Source organism: Diadema antillarum, unplaced genomic scaffold (genome assembly GCF_040938485.1).
Source record: "Diadema antillarum isolate AM-2024a unplaced genomic scaffold, OU_Dant_1.0 seq00001124_RagTag, whole genome shotgun sequence".
Lineage (NCBI taxonomy): Eukaryota > Metazoa > Echinodermata > Echinoidea > Diadematoida > Diadematidae > Diadema > Diadema antillarum.
The window spans coordinates 277526-303705 of record NW_027271938.1 but is presented as its reverse complement, the minus strand read 5'-3'; the positions used below and the strand labels follow the sequence as shown (position 1 = coordinate 303705).

General features: G+C 40.7%; 1 protein-coding gene across 1 annotated transcript; it reads right to left on the bottom strand.

Moving 5' to 3' along the window:
- Positions 1-1003: 1003 nt before the first annotated feature.
- LOC139743944 (uncharacterized) lies at positions 1004-25412 on the bottom strand. Its single transcript, XM_071654410.1, has 5 exons — positions 25265-25412; positions 25054-25064; positions 24500-24613; positions 4259-4399; positions 1004-1808 (listed from the first exon to the last, which is right to left on the bottom strand). The coding sequence occupies exons 1-5, from the start codon at positions 25410-25412 to the stop codon at positions 1017-1019; spliced, it is 1206 nt and encodes a 401-aa protein (XP_071510511.1). The 3' UTR covers positions 1004-1016.
- Between the last annotated feature and the right edge of the window lie 768 nt (positions 25413-26180).

The following is a 26180-nucleotide window of genomic DNA, read 5'->3' as shown; positions in this document are numbered from 1 at the left end:
GATTCTATTGACCATGTTGTTTGAAGAAACATTGAAACTGAATTGGATACCTATGGCTACCCTGGGTATTCTTTTCTTCTTCCTTTCATTATTTCCCCAGGTATCTGCCGACTACCATCGATTGGTAAAGAGGGTCATATCTATCAGGTGAATATCATACGGCCACCATGAACTATAATTAATAGATGTTGCAATAGATTGTGGATATCATCAGCCGTCGTTGGATTGAAGAGAATAATCCAAGGTCATTATGATGTCATAATTGATTTACTCATCAACCATGTAACACCTTTGGGGATACAAGCCAGTCCACATTCAGGAGCAGCACCGATAAAATTGTCTCCTAAGTCACCAGCTCATGGTAGCCTGAAAATGTTACAGGTCTCCTTTTTGAGTACGTGAAATTCCAAATGCTTCCAGAAATTTGCAGTCATGAAGGATTCTGTAAGAGCTGTATGATGACGTCAGTACTTTTATTTCAAGTGACTTGAGAACATGTCTAAAGAAATACGAACTCAATTCGAAAACAAGAACAAAATCTAAGGAACCTTGCAGACCCTTTGGAGAGGCTGACTAAAAGTAATACCAGTAATTGGCATTGCTCAGTCTGTTACACAGCGCTCACAAACCACAAACGGATAATATTGTGCTGGATTTGATGAGCTTGAGGATATCTGCTGTCTTCAGACTTTGTGACTATTTCTCATTGAAAAATAATGAGGAAGTCCAGAAATAAGTAGGCACGACCATAAACAAAGAACGCCTTTTATTCTAGAGAATAACACAAGGCGGACATCAAGGATATGCGTACTGTCAAAACATATTATTTGGCACATAGCCTTAATTAACAGTTCTGGAAATACTGTATCAAGGTGATCTACTTCCACAAGTTACAAAATGTATGCAATGGAAATGTCAGCTCCTTCTTCTTGTGTTTCTATTTCACATGTTTGATTTAGTTTGTTTTCGTGAGTTCCTTTCAAAAGAAAAAGAACCTCACTGTGGCGTTGCATGTCCTATTCCTGGACTGGTCTCACCCACGCCACGACGTAGGGGGCGACATAGTTAAGGTTGAATCCATACGGTCTCTGCGCCGAGGCGGACGCGGGGACGCAAGGGATCAAACATCCATTGGACGGCAAGACGGACTGGTACTGCTGCTGAACGCTGGTCACCGCTCCCGAGCGTCGGGGAAACGCTGACGACGTTGTGGCCGTGACGGACTGGCCGCTCAAGGAGGACGCTACAGCGGCAGTACTATAGGTCGGAGTGGCGTGTGTCGGCCTGGTTTGTGCCACAGTGAGGAGGGGTTCGGAGGGTTTCATGGCGCATGCCATAGCCGTGCGGTTCAGCGGGGAGGGCAAGGCGTAATATTGGTTAGTATCTACAGTCAGTGGTGTCATGTAGTGGGCGGGCGGCAGACCGCGCGCTAGTATTCCGCCCTGTAATGTTCTGGCGGCACTTGTCACAGCCGATGGTTGTCTGCTTTCCGAGGCCAAGGCAAGGGAGAGAGTGTTACTCTCCTGCGGGGAAGTCTGCGTACTGGTGGTCGCCTCGCATTCCGTCGGACCCTCACCGTCTCTGGAGCGACCCGACCACGAGGCAGCAGCTGTCGAATCATTGTTGATGTCAAGCGTAGCCCTGACCTGCAGCAGGTGCGCAGTAAGGCCGACCACAACTTCGTCGTCCGGGGAAAACCCTTCGACGTCAACCAGGTACCTAATCGTCTCCTCCATGCAATCCTGAAATCCAGCGAGAATGGCATCGGTAGGTGAGCCGTCTTCAGACGATTCGGGTGGCCTGCTAGCCTGGTCCATGTCAGGAGGCGAACCTGAAAATAACAAAGCAAAAATAGACGTTTTAATCTATTTTGGTTGCAATAGCAACAATCCCGATGTCATAACTTGTATCAAAGATTGGGGAATCATTGCATTTTGCATTCAGTCATGTATTATGATCAAACATACGCAAACTTCAACCACTCTCATCTTTCGACATAGGCCTATTCCCGCTTATCCATGTTACTGAAGATGCACACTGTCGCCATTCAGACAGCAAGGATGCTAGAATAATGGCTTACTCATTCTTCTCCCCCTTCGTAACGGGCGAGTGTTGCCGACCCCTGGGGCCCGATGCATAAAACTCCAACCGGATTTTTTTTTTCCCGGTTGAAATCACAAAATTCCGGATGGAAGCTCCCAACCAGAGATTTTATGCAATGGATTTTACCTTCTTAGGTTAGCAACCTTAAAAAAGTTTTATGCAACGGGACCCTGGTGGTTAGCCCCAGTTGACTAGCAATAATCAGCAAACGGTATTTTCTGTTGTAGATGTGAGACTTCACTCAATGAGCTCTATATAAAGGTCACAATGACATTACTTAGCCTACGCAAAGATCCATTCTAGAAATCATAGACCTACTGTTGCAGGTCTAAGTTGAAATCAATTATTCTCTGCGTCACAAGCTGTTGGTATTTCCACCAATAGAGGGCGCGATGTCGCGGAAGCGTCTTCATGCTTGTTGAGAACATCCCTATAATAGGCTGTAAAATCAATACAAGACTAGATATTCGTGCTGCTACAGTACATAGTATCTCCCGAAAATGTTCGAGGGTTGATTTCTCCTACTCTCGTGAAGTTGCTTGAAAAAGTAATAATTGGAAATAGCAACAACACGATAATGAATTTCAACTTCTTGAAGACGGAAGAAAAAGAAGCTCCTTGCGATAATAACAGAGGACGCACCCAGGGACGCACTGCTTCTTCGGTAATCATTTAGCCAGAGTTTTTTTTTTTTTTTTTTTTTTTTAAAGATGAGTAGTTACACATTGTTTGTTAAATTTTTCTTCCTTCCAAGGCATATACAACCAAATGCTGGGAACATTTCCACAGCCTAAAGATTGATTAGAAAGGATATCAGGGGCTGCTTTTGGCGGGATCTATCGAAACGAACTTATGACCTAACTCCTACATAACCGGCCTATGTCAGCTTGACAATGTGAGAAAATAATCGAGTACATTGGGTCTAAGATGTTCAATATACAAAGAAACCACGTCGTGTATGTCACAATTATTGATTACAGCTTGCTAGCGCAGGTCTTTCTACTTTCTTTGTTTATCAGGGGTTACTAAGCGACAATCGAGTGCCCGTTCTTCTGGAGCTTTTCCCCCATTATGCATCGTTTACAAGGTTGGTAAGCGCGGGGAAAGAGCTCGTGAAATCAGCCTTGGAAAAAAAGAAAGAGTCCCCCGCCGGCAGCGCACAACGGAATCTTGAAGCTGAAGACGGCGCTAAAACTGCCCCTTTGGCCATCCAGAGTTATCGATCATGACTCGTTCTGCCTGTCTGCCGCGCTTGCTCCGGCCTCCTTGTCAAACACACGACGCTCGCCGGAGGAAACGGGAGAGAATAGTGTGTCAATAGAGAGGCAGGAACCCCGGGAACCCTCGCCATCCATCGATGGGAAAAGAGATGATGTTTGCCTATTCAAGATGAGGATTCGTGTCCATAGACTGAGGAGGGAAATACTCCTCGCACAATTTGTCGAAATGAAGGATTTGCTCCTTTCGATTCCACTAGAGGAATTAGTGAGGGGAAAGTGCATATGATGCACTCGTCAACACGTAAAGCAGCAAAAAGGATAAAATTGATTTCAGGGACTACCTATGAGACCTTCGAAAGCCACAAAGACCAAGAACGAAGGTATACAGCACAATGGAGGCGATAAGATTTTAAATACTTGCATTAAAAACATCAGAGAAACACATAACTGGCAGATGACTAATAATTTACATACATAAAATAATCTGTTACGCCATTTTTTTTTTTGTGGGGGGTGGGGCGGGGTGAAATTATCATACGACAGATTCAGAGAGTTTCACGTTTGATATCCACATAGATAATTTTATCTCATATTTATCCTAGCACTTGAAGGGGATATAGCTTTAGTATAGAGTTGATCAAATACCTTTTAAAAATATATCTCTGTGTGTGTTTGTGTGTGTTTGTGTTGTGATGTTTTGATGCACAAAGAGAAAACCGTTTTCAAATGGCTTCAAATGGATTAAATTTGAATTAACCGTGCTGATGTTATCAAATTAACAATGATTATGATTTACTTTGCATTCTATTATAGCCGTTATTGGAGTGCTCCAAGGTACCGTTTAGTAGTACAGTCTCAGTAAAGAGACTGTTTTAACCCTTTCTGTGGTAGAGATTTTGGACAGTGTTCCAACGCTAAAGTGTTATTGCATGAACTCCTTTCAAAGTGAGGCTCTTACCAAATGCATGACGTCGCCCTCTACGTTGAGAGCCGGGTCCACCTCCGGGTTCGTCTTGTGCTGACCTGAAGAACGCCACTGTTGTCTCCAAGAGACTCGCCTCATCAACACCGACAGTCTTGATTGGGGTTGAAAGAAAAGAAATATCTTTGGTAAATCTCGTGAAAGAGGATCATATGGCATTCTTGCACTCAGGATTTGATCAGTTTGCTCTGTGTAAGCAACGTGTTTCACAATCCACACAACAGCATAAGGAATGAGTATTGGGAAGTACATTTACTATATTTCAAATGCAGAAAGGGCCGATAACGTGTCTTTCACTATTTAAGACTCAGGTCAATGACTCAAATTGTAGGTAACATGCCTCTGAAAAAGGTAATATAGTTGTAATTTTCCAAAAATTTTAAGCCGTGAAAATGGACTCTTCTTGTTCTCCCGTCCCTCCATCTCATTATTCTCTCTTTTTTTCTGCTTTTTCTTCACCATCCCCCAATCATCTCATCCAACCACGTCTTCATCATTGCCTCCATTATTCTAATCGTCAACCTCTTCATCACCATTCATCTTTATTACTATCATCGTTTTCATTGTAGTCGTGACTGTGGCAAAGTGGATAAGACTCCCGACTTCTGATCGGAGGACCATAGTTTGATTCCGGCCCAGTGCTACTCGGGATGTTTTTACCCACCACGTCCCTCTCGACCCAGTCAATTGTATAAATGGGTACCTAGCAACGCTAGGGTAATAAAAATGGCAGGGCCCTCTGGTAGAACAGTGACAACACTGCAAATGCTACCCTGGATAAATAAGACCATGTCATTATTATTAGTAGTATTACTATTAGTATTAGTATTATCATAATTATTGTCATTATTACTATTATTATTATTGTTGTTATTACTATTATTATTATCATTATTATTATCATTATTATTATTATCATTATTACTATTATTATTATTATTATTATCATTACTATTATTACCTTTAATTATACCCTTGCATGGAAGGAATGGCTTATTGAGACCACTACAGCTTTAGACGATTGCGAATATCAATCTTCCGGAAAAAAAAAAATCGTGCCTTCTAGCCCTAGCCCCCCCCCCCCCCCCCCTCCCCGCGCACTAATTCAATCTTGACTAACCAGTTTATTCCACGTCGTAATGTGAAGGTATTGCCTACCAATTAACAGCAAAGTATATGGTTTCATCGTACCTGTCTTCTCGTTAAAGCACAGTTCATGTTATACGATGGATTGCTCGCTGTATAATACTTCACTTTAGACTTAATAGATACCTTACATGAAATACAGCGCCACAAAACAAAACTTTGAAAATCCTATATGATAACACATCGTTATGCTCTCTTTATTCGACTCCTAGCCTACGGGGGAAAAGTGCATTGTCATGAAACTCGCCATAATACTGATCGATTTCTGTTATTCGTTAATGAATGGAAAGATGGAAGAAATATAGTGGGGGAGATGAATAAACCTTGCAATGATAACAGTGGTACACGCGGGTGGGTTTCGAGCTGTATTCAACCAAACGTTCCGTCATTGTGACAACGCCCGCTGCACTCGATCTGAAGAATAGCGCGAGCAAATCGCCCGTACCGTGAACACAGCACCTTTCATTTCATTGCTTCACAAGTTAAGGCCGTTTCTCCTCTCTTGATGAAAAAAGCTACCTCCTCTCGACACGCAGAGAGCACAAATTCACGTCTCTTTGTCCAGAATTCCATCGAGTGTAATCAAGAGCCTTTTGTATAGTATGCGAGGTTCATGGTTACGCGAGAGTGGCGCTGTCGAGGCTCCTACACATTGCTCACACTGAGTCATACATTTTGCACGCAAGTAATGGTGAACACGATACGAGACGCGCAGCGTTGACCACTTCACATTAAAAATCTTAATTGGGATTCGGTGTCTGATGGGCAGACATTACTTTGTAAAGAATCATGACACTTTGTCCACCTTAATAATGCTTCAAGACGAAATCCTGTGATAATATTAATCAGTATATCATCTCGACAATTAATGTCTGCGATTTTCAAGCAGATCAGATTTACTATAGTGCTACAATACCAAAGGGATAATTTCCAACAAGCCTCCTATATGTGCTTCTTATGATTCCACCATTTAAGACGTATGCCATGACAATTGCATTTGGACTTTTGTAAATGTTACTTATTATGCCTAAATATAGAAATAAATGAATGAATGATATGCCGATTGTGGGAAAGATATCAATTCTTCACGTTCCATTCTTTCGCCACTAATTATGTTGTTGCGTAAATTTAGCTACTGCTGCTCGTCGCATATAGACCTCAGAAGAATCTCGTGAAAGCTCTGAGGAATAGCGAGAACTATCTTGGTGAAGTATGAGATTCTAGGTTAAGAATCAGAATACAGCATTTGATAGGTCCATCAGAAGGTAGTTATTTCAATCAATGTTATCAGGCGACATAAGTTGCGAAGCAGTCGTAGGTGGAGCTATTTAAACCATGCACTTCCTTCTTGGGAACGTCATATAAACCTATGCCCCTGTGCAGGAGAGATTTTACGACTTGCTGCCGTGATATTAGACCAAATAAAACGTGCTTTCCCTTGGAAACGAAAGACGGACAAAGACTTATGTATGATTTGTACCCATTCTTAACAATCACTCGTTCATTACGCGGTGAAGTCTGCACGGCAATGGTGTATAAGCCCTATGAGCGAAATAACGTGTTAAATGCAAGTATTCATATGATATCTTTTTTAACTTTTACATGATATGATTTTATTTTGTAGATAATATCTAATTGTTTATTGTCATATTGTTTCTATTGATGAGATCTCTCAGTAAGTGTACGATTGTGATTACTCACTCCCCCCCCCCCCCCCTCAAAATCCCTCTCAAGCATCCATATTGTGGTATCCAGACATGTTTCGATCTTTGGGGAATTTCTACTATTAGTTGAAATTTCTACCCACACAGATCAGCGTGTGGCCTACGTTTTTATCCACGTCTCTCAACTCTATTCGTTACCCTTGTGCAAGCCAGATTGATTAGAGTGCATTCATGACGGAAATTAAGCGCATTCAGAAATGAGATGTGAATGGCGCACACAGTGCCCGAAGCATGTCGTGTAGACGTGCTTGTCTGAATTTTGTGTAATAAATGATTTAATGGAAACGTAGCGATGGTTTCAGCTTAAAGGCATTACTTACCATCTGCTATGGAACAAAAACCCAGCTCTAGTGATTCAAAATAGTTCTAAAATGTGAGTTAGGGATAGAAACAACCAATGTAAAAATTTGAATCAGTATAATCAATTTTAATATTGTTGAAAATACGAAATGTGAAGAACATTTATGATAAAAATGTTTCCAGACTAAACCGTGGTCAGTAATGGTTTATTGACAAAAATAGTGATATCACCTTATAGGCTTTATAGCGAACTGTTTTATATGGTAGGATGTTTTGTGATACAACTGACCCACGGATATGCATCAAATGTGATATCTCGAACAATTATTAAAGCACTGCTCCCAATGGTAAACAGGACCTTTAACAGAGACAGTCTGAAAGAGATTACCAATGCTGGCAACATTATCAAACACGGCTTTTGATTTCTCCCTTCGTCTCCACGATGTTCTCAGCGCTGTAGACTTTTAGCGATCAACACAAAGCATTTGCTCGAGCGAGATGATCACAAATTGGGGCACTGCACTAATTGCTCTGCCATGCTAGTATGCATTTGTGGTATACGTGTAAATACTGGGGCTATGGAGCATAATTATAAAAAGAAATATGTTTGATATCATACCTACAATAATGAGATACTTCATCATACCGTATATAGTGGATGGTTGAGAGTTACTGCATTGTATCTTTTTTTAAGGGTTGATGAAGAAGAACAGGTCAAAACAGGTTAAAATCAAACTTCTCATGCAGGTATCAAATGCAATGATCTTTTTATCGAGAGAAATAATGGTGTGTTTCTTGAGACCAACATTATCTCTAGGATTGGATTTTTTTTTATGGACTTCATTTTATCTATTCAATTCATTCATTCATGTGTCATGATAACAAAAGACATGAGCGGGAAACCAGTAACTGCTAGTAAATTATGACAGAAAAATGTCTATAGATTTAAAAATATAATAGATAAATGAAAAGACGACAAGAGGAAGGGGGTACGGAACAGCAGAAAAAATGGACATACTTTCAGCGAGCAAGGTTCAAACTACATGTATATGCACATACTTATCTTTAAGGCTAAAGGGGAAGGTGTCAAGGTGATTATTCACTATTACTGCTGCCTGTAAATATGCCACTACTACCCTTACTGCTGCTACTACTACTACTACTACTACTACTACTACTACTACTACTACTAATACTACTACTTCTTCAAGGCCTACTAGTATACTATACAACTACTATTTACTGTATCACTACCATAGTGTACCACTACTATATGGAGCTACAACAACCCCATGCTACTACTATAGTACTATACTACTACATCGTAGTCCTACTATTTCTATTACTGCCTATACCGCTGCGTACTGTAACGAAAACACATTCTTCCCACTGCTATACCGCTGTCTTATTTACTTTGATAAGAAATGCGGACCATCTTTTGAATTTGGTTGAGCAAGACCACATCGAGCATTAACACACCGATCATGCGACTGCATGTTGGCTCAAGTACACACGTGCACATAATAAAACAGAGAACAAAAATGTACAAATGGACAACAGAAAAAAAAGGAGAAAACGAACGAGAATACAATCGATATCATGGACAAATATTAGAGCGGAGCTTACTCCTATAGATGTTGTGTGTCCCTTCCTTTGATATACAATGCACTTCTGCCTCTAGATTCAATCGTGCGTAAATGACAAAAAACAAACAGAAGATGACATCGAACGTGCCCAGAACAAAAGAAGAGATACCCAATTTTCAACGCTCCCGTAACACCTCAATGCGTTTCCCGCCATACTTTTTTCTCCCCCTGCGTCGGACAGTTTTGCCGCTGTCGTCTTTTTTCACGATTTTTTTTTCTTTCAACCGCTTCGTTTCTCCTCTCGAAGCGAAGTGAGGTGTGATTACTGTAAGTGGTTGTCGAGCCGAGAATTGAAAGGAACAAATCAGCAGAAACGAGGAGAAAATGAAATTTGACCTAGTAGCATTTCTCTTCAGATTTTTACAGTCTTGCTTGTTCTCCTTAAATGTCTGTCACTATGTACACCAAGAAATTAGGTTGCTTATGTCGATTTTGAGTTAAAGGCATATAGGCTCAATTCAATGTTGACTTTGACAAAGTATGATATCAACCATAAAAGGCATAGAAGTTCAGTTAGCAAATCAGACATAAGTCAGTAATAATCGAGTGTTTAAAATTACGTCCTTTCACAAAACAGTGACATCATAATGATTTATGCTATTGCCATGTACATTTCATGCACCATAAACAATGCGAATGCAGAGTAAAATAACTGTATGCTCGTGAATGTAGATCACTTTAAGAAGATAGCGAACACAACATCATTATTTAGATCTGCACAAAACGTGTGCTCATATCACTTGAATGTATTACAGTGTATGTGCTTGTATTTCAGAATGATTTTACGTTATTAAACCATTATTAAACCTTCGATCAAGTTTTGATTGGAGTGAACCAACAGAAAGAGGAATTACACTAGAGAAGTAAGTTGAAAGTAATACTGTACGTACATCAGCTTCTAAGCAAATTTCCAGTCTCGCTAGAAAGAAAGCGCATGCATATATACGAGGCAGCTGAATAGAGTAATTTTTCATGCGCTCGTTTAACGCGTTACTGTGGCGATTAGTTGATGATTCACGCGAGAGGGAGACGTCATGCTCCCTTTTTGTCGCTTGTATTCCAATTTTGTCTTATTACGTGCTGTGTCATTTGCCGACATCTTTCACACCCCAATCACCTTCTCAAAGTTTGCGGACCTAACCAGGATGCTTGATCAATGCTGAGTATGAGCTGTCAATTTGAGTGAATTCTCTCCTTCACTCTCTTTTTTACCATCTTTCCGTCTTTCTGCCTTCCTTTACTTTGCTTCAGTTTGGTACCTTGATAACCATGGGGTCCGTTTCATGAAGTCATCGCATAAGAGTCTTTACATAAATCTCAGAATAACCGAATCTGCTCATATGGAGCTATATGGTACTTTCAAATCCATTTCATGAAGTCTCTCATTTAAGTGCGTCTTATGAGCGAAAAGTCTTTCATAAGACTTTCATGAAACAGACCCCTGGGTCACCAACTTACTTATTATTGTTCTGCTTTTATCACTGAAAGTATTTTGTTGTACTTCAACAGTGCCTTTTACCCGCTCCTAATATTTATGTCCCGTGCAGGAGGTTAAATTTAAACAAATTAATTAACCACAATAACGACCGCCCGTCACTTTTAGGATATCTGAATAATATTACATCCTCCCCCATCAAGTGCCACACTGCTTTCATCTTGAACTTATACGACCATCAAAACTTGGGCCGTGGAATATTGCGATATTGTCTAATGACAGTCTTGAAATAAGAATTATAGATTGCATTATTACCAACGTAATTATCGACATACATATCTATTACCACCCTCTGTTGGCGATATACATTATTCTAATCAGCGATTTCAAGGCAGACACATCAGCAAAATACGGTAGAGATATACAATGTGTTTGCCTTTAATAGTCTATAACTGACCAATTCCATGTGGTATTGTAGCGCTCATCAACTCGAAATAAAAAACAACAACAACACTTCGGTCTTGAAAAAGATATTGACTCCTATACATTGATGGTATAATGAAATTTGGGGAACACGTGACAGCTCTCTCGAGTTGGTCAGTGCGGTATATATATAATGTTAACATTATGTTTCGATGCGACCAAAAACTTCTTAAACCCGAATAAATTCAAGGGGCGTTTAAATCTTTCTTTATTAATCATCATGTAAATCTGATATTTCGCCCCACAGTTGAAAACTGTTGGTGAAAGGAGGACGAGCCAAAATGGCTGCTGCATTTAAGAAAAAAGTTGCGCGAAGATAAAACGTAAAGGATAATGATAATAGCTTTCACTTTCTTTCCTTCTTCCTTTATTCCTGACGCGGGACGTCACTTAACTCCACCGAAACGCCAAAATTAATTAACAGAATGGCATCGAGCGAATGACGCGCTAATGCAATTAGGAGGACTACACTATCAAGGGATTTGACAATTTCTGTTGTTTCTTCGATTATCACGTGGGGCTGAAAATGGTCTCCGTGGAATAAGTATCTTCATACTAACAGAATCGAGAGTTCTACTTTGTGGTTTTGCACCCTATATTGCCACAGACGTGCTCTCCCGTTCGTCAGTTTGACAGGGGGAAAACAAAGGAGTTTTATGGAGGAATTTCAGCACGGAGAGTGCAACAGCTTGTTTCACCCTCACAGCAATAATGGTATCATAACCTATCAACCTGTCAATCTCATCAGAGTTTTATCTGCGGATGCCATGGTGTCATAATATTTTACAATCGATTGATCTGATACAGATCACACAATAAATAATCATACCTTCAAGCAGGATACCCCAACACAGGGTGGGGCTCATGTCTTCTTTTTGTTTCAACCAAAGTGACTAACCGCTCTGCTGAAACAATGTGACGACTGATAATTTTGAATTGAGGCAAGGGGAATGACTCTTAAAAAACACGTATGACACCAGACTTCTAACTTACTACACCACGGTACAGTTGTACATTATTTGACAGGGAAGAAATGTTTGAGCATGGTGTTTTCTTTCTCTTCAATACATTTGTAAAATTCTAGTCAGTACATACACCTATTCTGAATCTAGATGTAGGTCCTGCCAATTGAAATTTACTCTTTAGAACATGCAGGACAACTACTATCATAATCATGTGCCCTAACTGAAACATGTTTACTGTGATCAGCCTTATCCTCACCATTATTTTGAATAATACCACTCGTAATCACTTCTCGTCCCGATATTGATTTCAAATTTGTCACGCACACACAAACATACAAACACACAAAGCGTTCTCTGTTTTATTTACAGGAAGATGATCCTTGTGGATCTCTTTAACGTCTTCACGTGCAAATGCTCTCCACGTACAATAAAATGTGATGGCAGTAGCGCTCAGTGATTCAATCTCAACTTAAATCTCATTTCCGCTTTGTATCACAGCAATTGATTTCTCTTTCGTTTATAACGAGTCAATTCCTTTCCTCGAGTGTAGTACGTCCGCAGTGCTCGGGTAAAATTATTTCCTTGATGACTCCAACATGCGATCATTTTGCCGAAACGGAAGTTTTCAACGGGCCAAGCGAAGTGTACGTACCTCCTATGCATAATGCTTTTTTAAATTGAAATTTCATGTAGAAAAGTGCAACACGTCTTTTGACGTTAAACTTCGCGTCGCCGCGGAGGGGGCATTTTTTGTGGAATGGGCTACAGTCGGCAAAGGTCTGGATAAATAGATAAAATCTAAAACGGCAGGTAACCAGAAAAGCATCAAAGAATATCCCACAAGAAATTTTCAAAGTATAGGCCCTACAGTTATGAGGACGGTCGCTGCTCCTCACTTTCCCTTCGTATTCTGTTGCGTTTGTCAAAAAGGTAGCTACCTTACGTAGGCCTACAAGACTAAGAGCTGGCATGTTTACCAAACCACACACCGATTCGCACGCACGCGATAGAGTATTGCACGAAAATTATATAAAGAGTCCATTATACAGGAGACGCAATCAACGTAAAAAGGAAAATAAAGAAAGAAGAGAAAAAGAAATATGCGGCATGGCCTCGGCCTAGCCAATGCCGAAATCACCTCAAGATGACTGGTCCCATTTGGGCCGTGGCTCGGCCTCGCGCTGTATACAGCAAGCTTGGACCGTGGCTGCGACGCGGCTCGGCCGCAGCCCGAGCTTTGGTGTAAACACTCAAAACAGGGTCCAGCTCTCCGCTTACGACTGTTATAAAGTGATTGCGACGGCTTGGGAGCCTATACTGGCTCGCTATACCACACAAGCAGACACAATCCCATCTCATAAAGCGGGTATAGTTTGTGCAAGTTTGGGCTCTAGATCTCCGTTGTCCACTAAACGTATCGTTGTAAACGCTGCTACACTTCAAGATCGTTACAGCATTAAATTTTGCTTTGTCCATAGAATACATTTTCTTCAAGACCCCTTCCTCTTCTGCTTCAGCGGGAGGGTCTTTTACGAAGGCTACGAGCTGCCAGACTTGCATGACGACAGTTCGTTTTATAATACATAATAGAAGAGGGGAAAATAACATTACATTCTGAGATTATACAATCAATTTGTGAAGTCGATCGGTCCCGTCTTAGGTTAAAACGGAAAATCGATGGAGTCGTGTAGCATGGGAGGGAGCGAACACGATGAGATATTAAAGGCACCGTTTCTTTTGTGATCACACACTCCTGAACCGAGCCGGGAATCGATTGACAAGACCCCGGATATCGATCAGACGAAACAGGCAGGGATTTGTGCCACAATCGATTATTGGGTGGCAGTTTGGAAACACGGAGCTTTCAGTTTTGACAACATGTAGCGCTAAGAAGGATCAAACGTCAAACTATGGGTAAACACGACTTTCCGCTCATTCTTCCTCCCAAACACAAACAGTCCCACATTACATTACCTCATAGCTATTACGACACATCAATGACTGTGAAAAGCTGAAAGCTTATTTTCACTTCAAAAAGTCACCCGTTTGCGATAAACTTTCCCATTTTTTCCCACAAACTATTTTACTTCTCCTAGACACCCCGTTGTCTTCACCATAATATAAATGTATGAAGAAGACTAATTTCTGGACAAGTGTGATGAAGACACAATTACGACAACGGACAATTAAACGTATAGGGCGGAGTAGTTTGTTGTTGCTACTTGATATAGGTCTTGATATGACGTTGAAAATGTCTCAACTTGATTGACTTATTTTCTGGCTTTCATGGGGGGTGACTATATATCCAGCTCGACTTTGTTACTCCACGGAACATGAAGGTTTCTTCATGACCGACATTGTTGAGAGTGTTTTCCAATGCAAAACTGAATACAATGTAATTCTGTGTTATCTGTATGAATATCACGTCATCTGCGTTATCAAAATCGTAGTTTTTCTTAGATCCATTAACTTCAAAGTAAAATATACGTTAACAAATGAAGCTTTATTTCCCATTTGCGCTGATAGCTGGTTATAGGCTTTGTCTTATCTATTAAATTCTGCATTGGTTGAAGGGACAATGTGATTACTAATGAGGCTAGCTCTGATGAATATCGCAAATAACTTTCAGCTTCTGCTGTGTACATAAGCGAAACATAATTATGCATTTTTGCTAGCCTCATATCTAAATTTCGCTTTGAATCAGCTCTACTCGAACTTGCTTTCATGTTTTCTTATGTGACAGTGCAGTAAAAGCGAGGCTTTTAATTGATTATTTCTACAAGCTTCTTCATTTTGACCTATTGTGGACTTAAGTCAATTATCTCAAGGACTAAGATTAAAAATTTACTGTATTTCCTTATCGACACCAACACTGCACTATCGGTTTGTGTCCTACGTCATTTGTGTGCTTGCATCTTGCGCAGTTACCAGTATATAGTGCATTATGAAGTGCGTAAGTAAGATAAGTGTATGCGTGTCTTCGTTGGCTTCCTTTCCTCAACTAAAGGGTAAATACGGCTATGTCCAATATTTACGCAAGTTAAAGGGACGGGTTTGTCTCTCTGGCAGATGACGCAGATTCCTCTTACAAAACCACATTCAAACAGCGCGAGGATTCTTTTTTTAATCTTTGATACTTGTAGAAGTACGGACTTAGCGTGATTATTAAGACAATCATAATGTCACACAATATCGCGGACTTATGCATGTTTCAGCCCTGTCACGTGATTATTTAACGAAACTCGCCGAAGTTAATTAATAGAATGGAGCTTCAGAAAACTCGTAAGTGGGATAAAAGGGGACATTTCTTGCCAAATCCATCGTTTAAAACTGCTTCTTTTTTTCGACTATGCAATAAGTTTCTCACCACTGTAAAATCATTCACATTTTGTCGAATTCATTTTTGTCTATGATTTATATCTCCTGATGAGTGTTAATCATAGACTATTATGCAGGATAAGTTCTCGTATTGGCTGTGATTCGAATTTCGTTCGTCCCACCTCCCTGGTTAACCATTATGACCGGCTATTGAGACAGCCATCTGAGGCTAAAAAGACATTGTAACATTGTATATCGGATGAAACATTTTCAGTACCATCACTGGCTGCGGACTTGAACGCTCCTTGAAACACAAAAAAGACGAAGAAGCAAAGAAAATGACTGAACAAAATACAAAATTAAACAAAGGAATAGGCCTAAGGAATAAAGAATTAATATTGCACTTCTATATTCACACATTCCGTATACGTATGCTTACGTAAAGTCATAATCGTGCATTGTGTGGTGATATGAGTGAAAGAACTATTTGTGTCAATTTTGAATACTCTTTGTATATAGCAGCTGCTTTTGTGCTTGGCGTTGGTTGCGCCAGTAGGAAAGCGTAGCTGATTAATTCCCTTTAATGAGGTACACACTCAACCTGTGGCGCGTGGGTCGGGAATTTGGATGGACTATTTGTTAGTCCCGTGCTCAACATAATGGTGAAGTGGACAGACATGGGGATCAGCTTCTGCGCGTGGGAAGATCTCCTTTGTTAGCTGTTGCATAACACGCCGTCCCTGTAAACACGAGTAAAGGCGAGAGGATTGGTTTGTTTCGATTCTCCCACTGCAGGACATTGGGATATTGGATTTCGATATTTAAACAAAATGGGGGGGGGGGGGGGGGCAGGGAGGCTGGGTCGGAATGGAGTCGCTTCATCGCCAAAGATCCTCATTTGTTTTTCGCAGTGCGTCTTTGTCAAATTCGAGAAGTGATAACCAAGTTCAGGTGATGTCATTTATTACTTTCCACGAAGGCAGATCTAAGAGCACACGCTCTGATTGTGTGCATCTCTTTCAAAATCTACCCTGCTGCTATAATAATGATGGTATTCATTCAGTGGGGACGCTGTGGCATAGTGGATAAGACTCCCTACTCCCAAACGGAGGACCTGAGCTCGATTCCCGCCAAGTGCTTACATCTTATGGCATGTTATGATGTTATTACCTATGTACCTCTCGATCCAGGTGTATGGGGGATGGGTACCTGGCAACGCTAGGGCAATTATAATGGCAGGACCCTCTGGCAGAGCACTGGCAACACTGAAGAGGTAGCTACCCTGGATAATGGAGAGACCTATTATTATTCATCAGGTAGAAATTTGTGGCTATGAGGCATTCTGACCTCTATCAGACATTAGACTGTCGCGTTCAGCTGACCCTTTATCCCAGGCGTGGCACTTTCTCCTGGTAGCAATATTGACCTCTCTCACCTCTCAGCTTGTCTGGATAGGATTTGTTAATTGGGAGGGGATGCTTAGCCGTTTATTATCATTTTGAGATCATATCCATCATGGGATAGAAATATGCAGGACTAAAAAGAAGACTAGAGGGCGATCGTTTATAGGGGAGGGTTTCCACTTTTAATCAGCTTGAAAACGTTAAATCTCTCAAAATCCAGCTGCATCCTACTCTCCAAGCAAGGGAGTGCCTCCACGCACATCCACCACCTGTTTCAGTCTCCTCGCATCTCTGTGATCCAAATCCCAATCCAAAAGAAATCTTCTTCAAACATTTTGCTTGATAGCATGCATGCTCAACAATGTACCAACTCAGATATTGGTAGGCCTATATAAACAAAATGGTACAAGTTTTCAGTCCACATAAATCGTGCCATTTAGACAAAAACAAAGAGCTCTTGATTTTTTGGCTGAAACCTGTTATTACATCACGTCGTAGAGTCTCTCATTGCTGTGATTAGGAAATAAAGAGAACATTATGCATTTTCCTCTTTTTAAACTCATCTTTTGCTACCTTTCTTATCATTAAATATGCTGCATGCTGTTGTTCATTTCGTTTTATTTACAATACTTTTGAAACTAAATCTTGATTAGAAAGTTAAGACAATTGATTATTAACTCTGACAACTAAATAGAAGTTTCGAATGACAAAATGTTGTAGAAAATAATATTTCCTTACTGGGTTTGCCGTTGTTTTTATTACCAATGATACATTTGGTCATATGAGTACAAGCTCTTTCTACGTTTTTGTGTTCAGCGCTGTTTGTATCGCTCGTGGCTCTGGTGTTGACATGAATAGCCCTCGTTTTGTATGTATGGTTTACTGCTGTTTCTCTTCGACAGCACTTTACGAAGCTAAAGAGTAAAGGCACTCTTTTTTTCAATTTCCTGCACCAACTGCTATAACTGCTGTTCCATTCAGTATTGATTAAAGTTTAACGGCCTTACCCACCAGCTTCCCCTAGCATTGACAGTCGTATTCAAAATTACAAAAGTTTGTTTGAAACATTTTAATAGCTGAAGCCGGATTTGCAGAAGCTACTGCTGATCTTTGGTATAAGATGTTGAGTTCTACCTGTTTCCCTGCATTCACACCTCGCTATTCTATGCGTAAATGGCTTTGTTCAATGCGAGACCACACGAGACACCCTTCCCCTCTCATTGTTTGACAAGCCAAGGGACCACGCCCTTCTGTCCTGCATGGTAGTTATCTACGCACAACTTGCACAGACGTTGCACCCTATACCCATCCCTTTACCGCCCCCCCCCCCCCCACCCCCCCCCCCACACACACACACAAACAACACATAATCACACACACACACTTTACCATATAGAAACATAATCCACACACTTTCCTTTACCATGTTACTACTCTCGCGGGAGCTCTTCGCCATAGAAGACTCGCTAACAAGCTGCCACGAGCCAGGGGTGTTGCACGGTACGAGGGTCACGCGCGCTTGCTCGCGTCTTGTCCACACGCCACTATTTTACCGGTCTACAGGCATGCACAAAAACAGGGCAGCGTATCTCATTCACGCTTGGCACACGGACTCCGCCTTGCCTTCAATGGGGCACGCGAATGATTCGGGATAGATGAAGTGAAAAAAAAGGGTGCGAATGTAGAAAACATGGCACTGCTTTGGCAGAGTCCAACATTCGAGATTTGCTTCTTTTTTCTCCTAATGAAGTCGGTATGAAGCCAGACACCTCCGTCATGCGCTCTACGTAAGTTGGGTTGTCCCGTGGTGTCGATTTGCCCCCAAACATGCCAAACATACATTATACGTTCCTGGGAATGTCTCAAAAAGTATGCCAATAGCTTTCGCATAGGCCGACAAAATGATCAGAAGAACTTCGCTGCGTCAAGATACAGAATATACCAGACATTTTCCACACTGTCGGGATCTGTTTGGAGTTTCGCGAAGATTTTTTTTCCCCCACAAAGATCATGCGCATAAGACGAACCTTTTCATACATTTTCAAAAACAAATCACAAGTATGGAAATACTGGAAACGCTTGAAAGATATTTCCTTTCTTTTTGCTTTATTTCCCTCCAAAATAAGAAAGACGTCCGCAACTGACGACGCTTCCGACCCCCCGCGCTGATTTGGCGATCTTTTCTAACGTAAACTTTGCTTTTTCATTTCGACGTTCGCATCATCCGCAAACAACAACAACAGCAGCAGCAGCAGCAGTAGAAGCAACAACAACAACAACAACAACAACAACAACAACAACAAGAACAAGAACAAGAACAAGAACAAGAACAACAACAACAAGAACAACAACAACAACAACAAGAACAACCTGTGGCTCTCGAGGATTGATGAGGATGAAATCGGCAATCAGAAGGACCGTAGAAAACGAAAAAAAAAAATATCAGCAGTAATGTAAACAGGGTGAACAAGTAGAGAGGTGAGTGACGAGACAGCATTAGTGCGGATGATCTGATAGGCCTACATCCTCGTAACATTATGGGACATTCCCGCTCGAGTGGTGAAGCATCATCGATGATACATTTTCGAGAGCAAACCAAGATCCCCCGCATTTCTACTACAACTGTAGTAGAACCAAGGAGGCTAGTACCTCCTTGGTAGAACCGTGATGACCGTGACTAGAAACGGGCATGATGTAATAAAAGGTAATGCCAATACTAATGGGACATTACCGCCACTTGGACATCTTATACATTGTACTTTTAAGAGTCTCACTTGCAGCAAGGAGGTACTACTACTATTATACTTCCTTGCTTGTAGTAACATGGTAAAGATGCAGACTAAAAGAATCGAGTGAGGTGACGAGGATTTTTTCAATTCTCGGAAATCATTGCCAATTACGAAAGATCGCTGAGCAGGTGGTAGAAAGCATATTACATCGCAAAAGCTCTGATCTAGCTTCATGGAGTCAGCGGCGACCAAAATGCGACATGATGGAAATGTTGAACGGTGAGGCCGTATGTTTGCTTACCCAAACCCTTGCTCCAACTGTAAATCACAAAGATCATGACCTTTGACCGCTAGGATAATAGACACACAGTCGATCGCACGTGTCACGCAATTCGTGCACCTTTACCTTTGCTTGTCCCTCCCCCCCCCCCATCTCTCCCACCTCCCCCCCCCCCCCCCCCTTTCATTCCACAAACGAGCAAATTGTATAGTGACGTTCGACAACGGTAAAGTCCGGAGTCACACGCAGTATGATATTACACGCAGCTGTGGTAGAATATCTCCGGATTTTGTTTCACTTGCGTCATAGACTTTTGCATCTGCATCGGCAAAGAGGAAATATTGATGTATCCAAAAGTAAAGACAGCTAGAGAGAAAGCTGCTTCTTGTCAAAATACTGCTTACATGCATGTTCTGCTACGTTCTGAGGATTGAAAAGTGAAAACTAAATGTTTATTTCAGTCATTCTGTCGTCTTCGGTGCTGACACATGATGATGTCTGCCCTTTGTTACGCCACTCGACCCAAGAGCTTGGAGCAGGTGCAGGGTCTGTGGCGGATGGGTTCCGTATGAATGGGGGGAACCATCAAGCCGGTGTCATGTGGATCACCACAATAGTGGGGCCAACTCAAAGCTACTAATGCTCAGGGGAGCCAGGGACACGCAAAAACTACTCATCGTTTCTCTTTCATGCTAGGAACATTGTGATCACGCACGATATCCGCCACACCGCGGCTGCGATGGACCTCAAAATATCGAGAACACCAATCCCAATGCAGAATGCGAAAAAATTGTTTCCAAACTTCTGACTGTGGCATCCTCCCTGCTGTATCAAAATGCCAGCAGTGTCCAAATTAGTCCAAGATCAAAAAATTGTCTCTACTTGGATCTTTAATTATTCGTCCTATGTCTATCTCACCCTATTTTTTTTGTTTTGTGTGTACATTGTGTGCTGTGATGATTGTTCGAGTTTTTTTATTTATTCACTCTCTTTTTTTTTCTTTTTTTCTTTTTTCTTTTTTTTTTGGGGGGGGGGGGGGGGGGGGGCCTAATACCAAGCAAATATCTTGTTCGGGATTTTTTTTTTCTGAAGTTGAATGTCATGTCGATTGTTATCATACAAGCAGTTGATATTCCGGGCAAGTTCTTGATAGGAACATTTACACGTTTTCCATCAAAAGAGGGCAAATTTATTTTTGAAATGTTAGTAAAAAATTCGAGTGATATCCACCATGTAAATTATGCTACAACGAGGTCTGGCTACAAATGAACGAAGGAGGAAGGAAAAAAAAGAACCACGTGACTGCTCTCCTTTCTGGTAAAACCTACGAAAAAGATAACATGTCAAAAAGAAGTGAGGAAGACTACTTTCATTGAATCTCCTCATCAAGTCAGTCATGCTCCAGAGACACATTAAAGGTCCTGTTTACTTTTGGGAACAGTGATTTTTAAAAAAAAATCAAAATATCACATTTGATGCATATGACTGTGTAAGACTGTTGTATCACAAAACATCCTCCCATACAACATTTTTGCACTGTAAGGTGATATCGGTATTTCTCTCATTAAACCATAACTGTAGACGGTTTAGTCTGGTAACATTTTTATTAATAACTATTGTTCACATTTTGTCTATTAACAATACTTAACATTGATTATACGGATTCAAATTTTTACAGTGGTTGTTTCTATCCAAAACTCACATTTTGGAACTATTTTAAGGCACTTCTAATGCTGGGTTTTTTGTTTTCTTCTGCAAATGGTAAGTATACCTTTAAGAGCTGTCTATCCAGGACGCATTAAGGATGCTTGAATGCAATACATATTCGTGTTGTATACTTCATAATATATCACACCGGATACACATCAGGTTCAACACATTTGTCATAGGATCTTATCAATTTGCAAACGGAGGAGGATCCTCAATACGGAAGCACATTCGGTGAGGGCATTTCTTACAAACGGGACTTTCACGCCACTTCACAAGCTCCTGTTAGGTTTCTAAAGATAAGTCATTAAAGTAATACATGTATCTCTGTCGAGAGGGGGGGGGGGCAAAGCTCGGCATATAAGAAAAATATATATTTCCATTCAGTGAATTGAAAGAGCTCTCAAAAAACTGACTCTCACGCAAAATTATTGGAGAATGTCGAGCACGTGTGGTGTGAAGTACAATGTACGTACAGTTTTTTTTCTAATCTTTCATCAAAAGCGAATTCATGAATTCTAACCATTTATTTCGTTACTAACAACAATGGTTGCCAACATTCCATAAAAAGGAAAACTTCATACGCAAAATGTGTTAAGGAACTGAACTCAGTTAAAGAAATCGGCGATTCTATGTTGACTCAGCACATAAATACGCACATACATATACCAGTATCATTCTTAAAAAAAAAAAAAAAAAAATCTGTTCAGTCGTCATATGACACTGTACGATCGCTTATGTGTGGGTATTCTCTAGTTACAACCTTTGTACTTTAGTGAATAAAAACATACAATAAAATAAAACATCCAGCTCATTATGACAACTTGTCATCGTTATGCTATGAATTACTCCCTAAGAGTTTAGTAAATTGTGTTACAGGAATGGCATCCAACTCACAGCAATGACCTTCATTCGTCTACATAATGAGATCATGAGAGCATACCTAAGTATACCTAGACGACTAACCAAGATTTCCAACAAATACACACCAAGCAGTCATATGAAACTGAAACATCCATAGGAAAGAAATTTGACTCGTAAAATACAGCCAGAGACCGTAAAATGCCACATGCATAGCGTACCCTCATAGTGAACAATTACAATTGATGTTTTCGATCTATCCATTTTGTCTCTTTATTTGCTTGAATATAATTTGTATAGGGGGGCCTACATACAAGAAAACGAATAGTCTCAATTTCTAATTATACGATGAAAAATATTCAAAATTGGTGTGTTTACAGTAGGCAGTAGCAGGACGCAGTAGGTATTTTTTTGAAAATGAATAAAGTATCGATCAGTGACAGAAAAAAAAAGTTGTGCATCATAATCATAAAGTCTAGGAGTGTATACCAAAAAAAAATAATATTAAAAAATAATATGATCTGCCGCCAATCTTTGAAGAGACTGTTATTGCTTCAACTTTTCCGTTGCCTGCAGACAGTGGGTTGGGTATATAGGCCTACCGAAAAGTATTTTCTGGTGCCAATAGTTGTCGAGAGAATTTCCTGTGAATTCTGATAAATACTGTAGTTTATTTTGTACCCAGAAACCAAATGAGGAATCCACAAGTCCAAGATCAACATTCTCTCCCCAACCACCCCCCCCCCCTCCTTTCCCCATAAAGTAAAGAATCAAAGAAAAAACCTTTAGAGACTTCTTCTTTTTAGCCCGTAGTCACCGCCGGGCAACTAAAGACCAGATTTCCTTGCTTGTCAGTTCGCATAACAAGCGATATCAATTGAATCCATTCGATCGCCTTATCTCCCGTCTTCATGCAAAGATATCATAAATATGTATCAGTCGTTCGGTTGTGTTTTTTTATTTTTTGTTCGACTATTTCTGTTGCTGTTGTTTTATTCCTTCTAGCATGCGTGTCTACCAACACAAGGGTGGAATCTCATCTCGTCTAGATACCAGAGCGTCTAACAGGTTGTCCGTGGTCCATATATGGGCATAGCCCCCAACCACGCATATCATGCGCAGAAAGATGTAGGCCTAGGCCTAAAATGCATAGTATACGAGGTATTTTCAAGTGTTCTGATAAGGCGTTATCGCCTCCACACGATCGCTCAAACCGCGGGCAGATATAAAAATTAATGCGGCATTCTATCGAAACAGCATGGCGGAAACTGATTGGAGAAAACGACAAAGCCGTGACTATATACCCCCCATTTCGTTTCTCTGGATGCCTCAAGCAACGGTTAAATATCAGCAAAACTACTTGCAATGTTCGATTTCTAAGCTCAAATTCCGATTACCCTCAAAAGTCCGCGAACAGAGAGAACCGTCTGAATCGGGAGTGTCGAGTTACTTATCATACGGTTGAATAAAAGATGATGAACATTAATTTATGTAACTTTACAATTTTCACGAGTCAGTCAAAGCGTTACCTTTCAGGGAACTTTACTGAACTCGATTGATTATATTTTCGAGATTCACAAGTACGAGGACAAAATCGTCTAGAATTGAATCTATAAAGTCAAAGCCAAAGCATGAGCGGGATGTATAGCTATATAGCAGACACAATATTCTGAATGTAGGAATGAGTCAATTATCTAAGGAAGTACATGGGAACCTCGGGGAAATGAATTTTGTGACTGCGTGATCTACTCATTCGTTTATAGCCTGGTGCTTCCGTGAAGTTGTGTTATTGCAAATTTCGTTCGAGTATTTTACGCAGTTAAAAACCATCGAAAGAACACGAACGAAAATAACAAATGATGATATGACATCAAAAATGTGAAACAAACAAATAAACAAAAATAAACAAACAAACAAACAGACGAGATAAGACTCTTGGTGACTGGCATAAAATAAAGGTAAAACTCGGTTTATACCGTCGAAAATTGCTCCTTGTCAGTAACAGCCCCTACATGCATAGAATGATACTCTATATATCTATCTAAGTAAACATTCTATATATTCAGTCTACAATGGTCTTTTCAAATGTGTCACCTTGTGTAACAAGGGTAAAAATCGTATCAATTCTTTACCACTGTATATACACACCCAAACAGGACTACATGGTAAAGTTATTGAAGTTTAAAAGTCTGCTTACTTGTAATCCTAGTAGTTGGGCCAGCTCTCGCAGACTTCTATCAATTCGTTCCATTTTCCCAGAACTGGTGGTAACACAACTAGCAGGAGTTGGTTGGTGGTGCGCTCTCATGGTCTGAATTGAGAGAGAAGAGATGTAGAAGAAAACATGACAGGTCAAAAATTTCCGGATTTGATTGCTGAACAGTCCTAACTTCGTAAGTGAAACCAATGAGGTATGAGCATACCTCCTTGGTGAAACTATTGGGCAATCGAGGAAATATTATCCTACTGGCATCAGTAGATGAGTATCGAACACGTTGCGAAATGAAACAGGTGAACATATACATATATAAATCGAAGAGATTTCAAAATATCGACAAGATACCAAATGTAAAGATGGAATCATGCACATGTTCAAAAGGGTCAAACACTTTTTTTTTGCTGTAGTAGAGGCAGTGCGATCACTCCATCATATTAAGATCGAGTTTCTATTCCATCCTTGTCTGTGCCACATTCCTCGCCGCGGAGATAAAAAAGAGGGGGTCATAGAGGTCATCAACGTCGTGACCTTACTTGACCGTGTTCTGTGTCCAGACATAAAAGAGGACAATAACAACGGAGTTCTCCCTTGTGACTCCCTCGTGCTCGAGCTCGTCCACACGGGATTTTTGTTCTATCTCAACCAGGGAGGTGAGAGTACCTCCCTGATTTCAACCAATGAGTTATGTCTAGTAAAGTAACTCCTTGTTTCAACCAAGGAGGTACTGCCGACCGCCTCGTATACCCGGCTTCAGAGCCACTTCTTTCTTGATGTACAACGAGCTTTGATCGACCAGGGAGGTGAAAGGTCTCTCTTTCACCATGTTCACCTCCCTGGATCGACCATCCACGGGAAGCCTTACTGCAGGTGTCTTTCGCCGTCTCAGGAACATTTCCACTTTCTATCCATTTTTTAAAGATCATCAGTCTCTTCAATTTTCTCTTCTTTTTTTACGGGGGAGGGGCTCTGGACAATCCTTTCGGACAAACATACCAGGGAAGTGGGAAGAATCTCTTCCCACCTCGCTGAATATACCATGTCCCCTGGATTTTCAAGTTGGCAGCCTTTCAGTACTGTTTATTGGCCATCGGCACCGTCTTGAAGCTGAACGTGACGGCTGTGACACAAGGCCAACAGGACTTAAGACAGCAAAACAAAGCAGTTCAAAACAATATTTATCGGAACATAAACATGCAAATAAACGAGTTAAGACACTGTACAACGAGGAAAGAAAACAAGATGTAAAGACAAAAATGATTTTTAAAAAAAGATATTCGCAGCACTCACCATTCGTGGAAGGGGCCATCGAGGGAAAAAAAAGAATACCCAAGATTTCAATATGCAAAATTTGTATACACCACAGCAATCCGTGTAGAAAAATGAAACAATTTCGAACAATTTGACTGAGGCATTTTCTCTGGAGGATCTAGGCTATCCAATCGATTTCTTATGAAGTTTCAAACCTCACAAACACAAAACATGCAAATGCCCCCTCCCCCACCATACAATGCATACAAAACATTACATGACATAGTCAAAGTTTACTCATCTGATAGCAAAATGTAACTCAACGAAAGAACAAAGGCACGCATCGTCGTTTATGCAGATAAGCAGGGTAAATATTTGAGTAAATTTACCAACGCATATAATACGAATAGGG